The sequence below is a fragment of the Leopardus geoffroyi genome, chromosome X, assembly GCF_018350155.1.
Source record: "Leopardus geoffroyi isolate Oge1 chromosome X, O.geoffroyi_Oge1_pat1.0, whole genome shotgun sequence".
Classification (NCBI taxonomy): domain Eukaryota; kingdom Metazoa; phylum Chordata; class Mammalia; order Carnivora; family Felidae; genus Leopardus; species Leopardus geoffroyi.
This window is the reverse complement of record NC_059343.1, coordinates 25,875,152-25,883,761: the sequence shown is the minus strand read 5'-3', so window position 1 is coordinate 25,883,761 and position 8,610 is coordinate 25,875,152. Positions and strand designations below refer to the sequence as shown.

Below are 8,610 nucleotides of genomic sequence, written 5' to 3'. Positions count from 1 at the left end.
CCTAGCCCAGCAAGCAGCTCACTTAAAATTACTTTGCGGCAAGGAATCTCCAAAGCCCCAGACCCCAAAGTGTCCTGGCTCAGAGAATTTACACTTTAGTACTTTCACCTGACCCCCTTCCTCGTTTTTTTTTTTTTTAACTTGTCTTTTACATATTAGAATTCATCACACCATCTTCCTTATATAGTAACTGCCGTTAAAAATCTATGCCAGGTGCAGGGTCTTCTGTATCGTCAGCATCATCGCTACTAATATATAACCTTCCAAAGAGCAGACACTCAATTAATGGTGAGAATAAACTGGGCACTGAGTGAGGAACGTAATTTATTATTCTTTAATTTTCTCCGAACTCTTCAATAAATTAAGGACATTGAGGTATATATCCTTAAATTTCACAAAGAGACAGACAAAAATAAGACAAACCAAGATGTAACTACATTTTACTTTGTTTCTATTTTAAAACTAAAGCTATATTTTTGCTGGTTCTTTCCTATTTCTGAAAAAAATCCCCATTCCAAAGCCATATTATCTTGTTCTGGAACTCAAAGAAAACACAAGGATTTTCAAGCTACATTACACAATACCAAAACTCTTACTCTTAAATCTTATTCTTAAACCTTACTCTTAAACCTGATAAACGGCAATATGTGATCCATGTCATTTATAAACTTGGATTCTGAATCTTATTAGATTCTTCTGAAACATTCTCTTTAAACATTCTTTTAAAACATTTGTAAGCTACTCAATGCACAACAGGAAAACAAAGAAGATATATTATGGTCTCTCCAACCCCACCTTAACCTCTCACTACTTAAAAGGTTGGCAGACCTCATCAAACACAAAGCGAAGAATCTGCCTCAGCCCTCTCTAAGGAGGAGCAGAGCGGCCAGATGCGGCCCGGACTCGGGCTCTCTCTTCCTCATCTCGCAGAGCCTCTGCATAATGGTACGGGAAGGCACTGGGGACGGTGTCGTGGACCTTGGCCAAAAACTCGAGGATCTTCATCTTGCTGGTTTCAGCATGGGCTCTCTGGCCCCACAGGAACTCATAGACTGGAGGATTGCTGCCGGGCACCTGGCGGTACTCCAGGTACTTTTCCTTCACCAAATCTTGGGTGATGAGCTTCCTGGGATCCCCAAAGACTGAATGCTTCCTTCCATCATAGATGCCCAAGATATTCAGGAATTCCCAGATGTCTTCTTCAGAGGCTTGATTGCCACTCAAGAAGATGACACCCAAGAGAGGAATGAGCAGCCCGCTCTTATGTAAGCCAGAGCCAGTGCTCACACTGCCGTCATCGGTGGTATCTAGGATGCTGACGAGGGTGTAGGCGAGACCGTTGGGCTTGACTTCCTTTAACTCGAGGCCAAACACCAGCTCCAAGTGCTCAGAAGCTCTCTTGAGGATCTCAGGGAAGTGCTCCTTAAGCCTTCTGGTGACAATCTTCAGCATACTTGCCCTCATAATGGGCTCTTTCATGTTATGCTTCTCTAGCAGGAATTCAATCAGCATCCCCACCTTCCTGGTTAGAGGATCATTTTGAGCTTTCTCAGCAGAGGCCTGGGACGAATTTTTACTTTCCTTAACCTGGCTCTTGGCACCTGCCTTAGATCTTCGCCGTGAAACACGCCCAGCAGGCTTGGTGGTGGCTTGGCCTTTTTGAGGCTCCTGGGAAGTGCCAGCAGCAGGGGAGCTCAGGGGAGCAGCCCCAGAAACAGGAGAGGAGGTGGACTCTTCAACCTCTGTTGCGGCAGCCTGAGCATCCGCAAGACCCTGCGATCCACTTCGGGCCTGGCGGCGTTTCTCGCGGGCACGGAGCTTACTCTTATGGCCCCGCGGCATGGCTGGCTCAGAGACAGCAGGCAGTGTGGGCAGGAGCTACCGACACCTGGAGCAGGGAAGAGGAGAGTGTGAGCCCCTCAGCAGGGAGAGACCACCTCTGCAGGTTTTCTGAGAGGCACGGCTCTGGGACCCCCCAGGGCTCTTGCACTCGGTCAGCCTGTCCCCTGTGAACCCAGTGGAGGAAGCCAGATTAAGTGAGCCCCAGGTTCCAGCTTGCCAGCCCTGCCTGTGGCTCACTGAGGTGACAAGTGGGACTGGTAGCATGTACCTTCTCTGTGTTCAAGGATAATCCATGATTATCACATCAACTCTTGGTAGGGCCCAGGACCTCTTACCCGTGCTTCCATGAAATTGACATGTCGAAGCTCCCTGGGACCCACAAGCAGGAACTGAGAAGTGCTGACAGCACTGTGGGGCCCTCTCGCTGCGGGACTTGATGGTCCTCAATCCTCACCTTTTCTACGCCTAGAGTTTGGGACCCTCCCTTCTACTGACAGGTGTTACACCCTCAACACAGGATCTCACCTCCCTTAGACTTGATGCAAAGAAATGAGAAGGAGTCTCAGCCTAATAATCCAGCTTTGGGCCTTCAGGGGCTGAGCATGGGGACTTGCAAAGATTCTGTTCCCTCTACTCGGTGGAGGGCAGTGGTGGTGGTAGCTTCAGCTGTGCTCACTTTGCCTCTTGGGAGGATCTGGGACTCCCCCTCTCAGGACCTGAGGAATTCTCCTCATAATAAAGTCCACAAGTCACTGAGACCCAGTGGTAGAAGTGAGGGGTGGCCGTATTTGGCCACGGTGCCCATAGTCTCTAGAGGCTGAAAGCTATAGCAGGTGGGCTGAGGCCCTATTATGTGTAGTCCTCACTTTTTACTCAAAAGATGGCCTGGGATTCTTCCTGCTACTGACCCATCAGAACAATCTTCTCACTCCCGTTATCTCTGAGTGGGACCTGATGGGCACCTCTAATGAACAACTATTCCTGGAGACTCCTAGGACTGAGGAGAAGGAGAGAGATCACGGGGGGGGGGGGGGGGGGGCGCCCTGCTGGTATGGGGCGGAGTTGCACACAGTCCTCAAGGCCCTCTCCGTGAGTCCTGGTGAAACCTGGAGATCCTCCCTTTGTTGACCTGAGCTCCCTCAGGTGGTATTAAGATTCTCGCCATCCTGAAAACCCCAGGATGAAAGAAACAGTGAGCCACTTCCAGTCACCCTATCCATGGACTCCCTGGATTGGTAGCAGGGGTTAGATTCCACATACTTCGCCCTTCTGACATCACTTACCTCTTTAGTCCTAATTTGGACACAGGATCTAGGTTCCTCCCTCAGCCCACCTGGGTCTTCTAGGTTAGGACCAAGGCCCTTATCTCCCTGAGGCTTATGATGTGGAAGGGAGGGCTGACGCATCTGGCTACCTCTACCTGAGGTTTCCCAGGGCTGGAGGGGGCAGAACTTCGTGGGCCCCAGAGCTTTGGGTGGGTGCTCATCTCAGTCATCCATCAGTGCCTTCATCCTCACCTCAGGAAGGACCTGGAAATCTTTTGTGTCTTGGCTTAAGGACTATCCCATCATTCTAAGGCCCCTGCCTCCCTGAGACCCCCTAGACAGAAGTAAAGTTTCCTGATCTAGCTACAACTGTGTGTGGACTTCCAAGGAAGGGATTCTGTTGTCCTCAATGCTGTGGTGTAGGTGGTCCCCTCAATTCTTAGGTCTTTTCCTTGGGTCCTGGCAGTACCTGAAAATCTTTTTATTTATTTATTTATTTATTTAAAAAAAATTTTTTTTTCAACGTTTATTTTTATTTTTGGGACAGAGACAGACAGAGCATGAACGGGGGAGGGGCAGAGAGAGAGAGGGAGACACAGAATCGGAAACAGGCTCCAGGCTCTGAGCCATCAGCCCAGAGCCTGACGCAGGGCTCGAACTCACGGACCGCGAGATCGTGACCTGGCTGAAGTCGGACGCTTAACCGACTGCGCCACCCAGGCGCCCCCTGAAAATCTTCTATACACTGACTTGATGCTTCCCCCACCAATAAGATTCCTCACTTTCCTGAGATTCCCTGGAAGAAGTGAGTAACACTTATCATGTCACTATGTCTGAGTCTCCCTGGTCTGAGAAGGCTCTAAGTGGTTCACCTTTTTCTGGGAATGGTCCGCTCATCTGTAATCAGTGTCACTACCTTGACTCCTATTAGGAACCAGGTCTCCTTCTTTTGCTGAATGGGGCCTCTCCAATTAGACCAAACGTTTCCTTAAAGGAAATGAGGGGGTACTTCAGCCAGAGAGGCTGGCTTCCTGAGGCTGACTGCACAGGTGGAGTTTCTGTGGCCTCCTCTGTTCTGGGGTAGTTGTCTCATTTCTACAGGATTTGTACCCTGACATATGGCATGACATGGGACTCCTCTTCCTCTGCTAAACTGGGCAGCCAACCCTTAAACTACGGCTCACGCCCGAGACCTGCTTCAGAGGAGACTGTGCCTTTGTGTAACCGGCTCACCAGGAAGCAAACATTTAAAAAGTACAAATGACATCACAAGGGCACTAACAATAACAACAAAAACAATACATATACCAGTAAAAGATGGAGTCTTTTGGGATTCCTCCCTCTATGTGAGTCTATAAGCCTCAAAGCAAAGGCCTCACGTCCGTGAGTAGCTAGAAGAAAAGTTAGTGTGCTGCACATCTGGGTGCCTTATCTGGACACTTCCATATCTGAGAGTGGGGGTGCAGTTCTGTGCATTTCCCTATTTTTTAAAAAAATATTTATTTTTGAGCCAGAGAAACAGAGCGCGGGAGCTGGGGAGGGGCAGAAAGAGAGGGAGGGAGAGAATCCCCAGCGGGCTCCACGCTGTCGGCTGCGGAGCCGGATGCGGGGCTCGAACTCACCAGCCTTGAGATCGTGACCTGAACAGAAATCAAGCGTCAGCCGCTCACCCAACTGAGGCATGCAGGCGCGCCCGCGGCTCCGTGTTTTGAGGAGAGGTCCCCTCGTTAGTACGGGCGGCCCTACCCTCACTCCTTTTAGGGCCAAGCCTCCTCCCTCCGCCAACCGGGCCGCCTTCCTTAGGGAAGGCCTTTCCCTCCCTGAGCCACCCCCTAGGCAAAACCGGGGGGTTCTCTTAGCCGAGCTACTCTAGGCATTCTAAAACTGCCAGCAGGAGTGGGGGTCTGCGCAGTCACCCGGAGGGGCGTACCCTCATGAGTTCCAAGGGTCCCGCCTTGTCCCCTGTGAGGTCCCAGACCACCCCCTTTGCCTAAAGAGGTCGTTCCCTTTAGACAAAGGCCCTCCCGTCCCTGAGGCCGTCCCGGTGGCTACGAGGACCACGGCTACGGGACTGCTAGGCCTCACATTCCGCCGGGACCGCCCGGAGCCGGGGCCAAACGGGCCCATGGCGGGGAGGGGACCCCTCTGTTACGGGGGCGCGGGGAGTCGTCTCCTCGGGTCCCACTCGGCGTCCTCACCTCACTTTCAGCCCGGTCCCGGGAATCCGGCCGCCGCCGAACAAACGCCGCGCGCCCTGCGCCTTGAGGTCCGGGCCCAAAAGGAAGTCGGCGCAGCCGCATCCGGCCCTCGGCGGCGGCCGCCCGGGGTCTCCGAGGGCCGAAAGCAGGGGTGGGGCGCTCTAGGACCCCGCCGCCGAGAACTCGGTGGTCCCCACGTCCGTCAGGGCCTGGGGCTCCTCCCCCTGCCGGCCTCCAAAGTTCCACTCTCCTGACTTGCCAGAGGGGAATCCCTGGTCCCGCGGCGCGTGGCTACCCCTTCCTGGGCTGCACAAGCCTGGCGAGAGGCGCGGCGCTCTACGAGCCTCCTTCTTTCGGGAGAGATTCACTTGCATTCAAGGGCCACACCCTGACTCCACTTATGACCTGTGAGACAAGGCTATTCCTTCCCTGAGACTCACGAGGTAGAATGAGGCGACTCCTCAATTGGAGCTCTTCTGGGTTCCCCAGTGCTAAGAAAGGCGCGGGACTCTATTTAGCCCCCTCGGCTTTGGGGGTCCCCTCAGAACACTCATGGTCTTCACGTGAATTCTTGTTACGGTCCAGGTCCCTCTCTCTGCAACAGCGAGGCATCTTCCATTAAACGGAGGCCCTCACCCCCCTGAGACCTTCGAGGCTGAAATCAGACTGACATTTCTGCCCGGGGCTTCCCAGGGTCGGCATCAGAGGAGATATTTGGGGCCTCTGTTTGTGCGGTGGGTGCTGCTCTTAGTCCACATTTGGGTCCTCACCTTGATGGAAGACCCATCCAGGTAACTTCACTCTCTGCTTTCCTGTAGCTGCTCATGTTACATCAAGGTCCTCCTTTCCTGAGAATTCCAAGTTGGAAGTGAGGGTGATCCTGGCCTGAGCATGGTCCTTCAGTGCCTCCAAGAACAGACAGTAGGGATGCGATGCTAACCACTTCTGGCTGGGGTCTCTCATCATTTCTCATTCATGGTCCTCACAATATCTTTCAGAGACTGGGATTCTTTCCACTGAGCTCAAGTCACCATCTTTAAGTCTTTGGATGACCCCAATATGTTGGGAGAGCTGTTTCTTCAGTACTCATTCATGGGGGTTCTCATCTTTGCCTGTCTCTTAATTAAAGGCTTCCTGGGAAACGACATGTACCTGTAAACACTTGACTAGTTTCTCTATTGCAAATCTTGCAGAACATGAGTCTGGGTCCCAACAGTGCTGCAAGATAAGGAAAGTGCAGCATACATCAGGGAGCCCAGGACAGGTGTATGCTGAGGAAAGAAACAAAAAAAACCCACCACTGATATATTCCTTCTCTTCCCCAACCACACTTAGGGTGGCTCTAAAAGATTTACTTTTTACAGAGAAGGATGGAACCAGATGATTTTGTGAGCCCCTGATCTTTTGAGGATATCTGATTTTTCACAGGTAGATGATCATACTGTCACTGTCTCTCTCCTTTATTCATATCTCTTATTTATTTTGATATTCTTATTGCTCTGGTTATGTATTCCAATCCAGTATTTTGGTCACAGCGTTTTTCTTTTCCTCACTTGAGAAACATTTTGGAGTTGAAGAAAGTGAATTCAGTGATCCAGGGCCAGCCTCAGGCTGGGAGAAGCGGAAAAGTGTGAGCTCTGGACAAATTCAGACCAAGGGTCTAGTCCTAGCCCCATCACTTATTAGCTCTGTGAACCAGGTGCATCATGAAGTTCAGTGAGCCTCAGGCCCTGCGTCTGTGAAGTGGGTTTGTTAAATCCTGTCTCACAGGCTGGTGGAACATGGTTAATGTATGCAAAGTAACTGGAAAGATGCCCGGAATGCATTGAGACTTTACACAATACCTGTTATTACATTGATTCGGATTATTTTGACCCCAGAGGATACCACCCCCACCCTGATGGGATATTTGTTTTAGTCTAGGAGATATCAGAGAATATATGCCTTTTAGGACATGGAACACTAAATCAGTTCAAAATGCTGCTTCTAAAGACACTAAGTAAACCCTCTCCCCAATAAATCATATTTCATATGTGGGGGAATCTTTTCGAGTTGAATGCAACTCAAATTTCTAGAACTGGATTCAAAGACTAATTCCTTCCTCTCAGCTGCCCATTTACCCAAACACCCCAATCTTCATTAATTTCACCATCACCTAAAATCCATACCTCCCTTCAAGTTTGCAGAATTAGAAGCACAAAACAAAAAAAAGCCGAAAACACTGAATTTGAGTGCTTTTAACAAAATGGGCTCTGACTCCCCAACTTACAGCAAAGAGTGCCCGCCCAGTGGCTTCTGAGTTTCCAACCTCAAAAGAGCACCACCCTTATGTCTCAGAAACTCCCTGAAGATGATTTACATAAAACACCTGGTTTGTGCTCTATTCACCTGCACTGGGGTCAGAAGCACCGACACGTTCCATCCCTGCCTGGGGTGGAGATCCCCTCTGGTTTACTCACAATCCCAAAGGAACTGCTAAAGGGAGTTTTCCATTCCAGACTTAAATCTCTCCACTTGGAGCCCCATCACCTGGCTCCTGTTCCCCAGTTACACAGCCGCATTTAGCCCACCGTACAGCTATGACTTCAAATTACTTCCCATCATAGGGCTTTTAGCTGCCCAAAGTCCAAAGCTGCCTTGCCTCAGGGCATTTTACACTAGTACTCTTCATCTGGAGCCCCTCCCTCCTTTCTACCCTTTATTTTTACTAGTCCTTTCCATCTTAGGAAATAACTCACCACCTACTTTATATGAGAGCTGCTCTTAGACTCCACAGTTTTAGAGGCACGGGTTGGGTCTATTTTTCTTATCATCCCCGGTACTAGCCAGGAGCCTTCCAAAGAGCAGGTGCTAAATTAACATTTGAGCAATTAAAGAGCAAGTGTGCAAGTCAAATTTGTTATGATTTAATTTCATTTTGACTAAGCTAAGCAAATCCAGGTACGTATACTTCAATTTTATAAAGACTAAAAGGAAGAAAACAAACCAAGAAGCGACTACATTTCACTTTTTTTTTTTTTTTCTGGATCTCATGATCACACAGACTTTACTGTGGAGTAGTTTCCTTTTTCACAAAAAAAATCCATACTCCAACATCACAGCACCTAGTTCTATGTGACAAGAAATGTTTCAAGGGTTTCAATTTGTTTTACAAAGTACCCAAATTCTTATTTTTCAGCCTGATAAACTCCAATAAATGTATGATCCATGTCATTCACAAACTTGGATTCTGAAGCTAAATAAAACTTTAATTGAAAGGAAAGACATTTGAAACTAGGAAGAAAAAGCTAAATCTCCAATTTAAA

At 49.4% G+C, this 8,610-nt stretch overlaps 1 protein-coding gene across 1 annotated transcript; it reads right to left on the bottom strand.

Annotated features, from left to right (window-relative positions):
• Positions 1-311: 311 nt before the first annotated feature.
• Positions 312-5,410, bottom strand: LOC123594105 (melanoma-associated antigen B1-like). The gene is made up of 2 exons (XM_045470729.1): positions 5,306-5,410; positions 312-1,888 (listed from the first exon to the last, which is right to left on the bottom strand). The coding sequence occupies exon 2, from the start codon at positions 1,840-1,842 to the stop codon at positions 868-870; it is 975 nt and encodes a 324-aa protein (XP_045326685.1). The 5' UTR covers positions 1,843-1,888; positions 5,306-5,410; the 3' UTR covers positions 312-867.
• Between the last annotated feature and the right edge of the window lie 3,200 nt (positions 5,411-8,610).

Bases quoted from the DNA above. Each gene is read 5' to 3' on its own strand.
- LOC123594105 (XM_045470729.1), bottom strand. From the start codon at position 1,842: ATGCCGCGGGGCCATAAGAGTAAGCTCCGTGCCCGCGAGAAACGCCGC.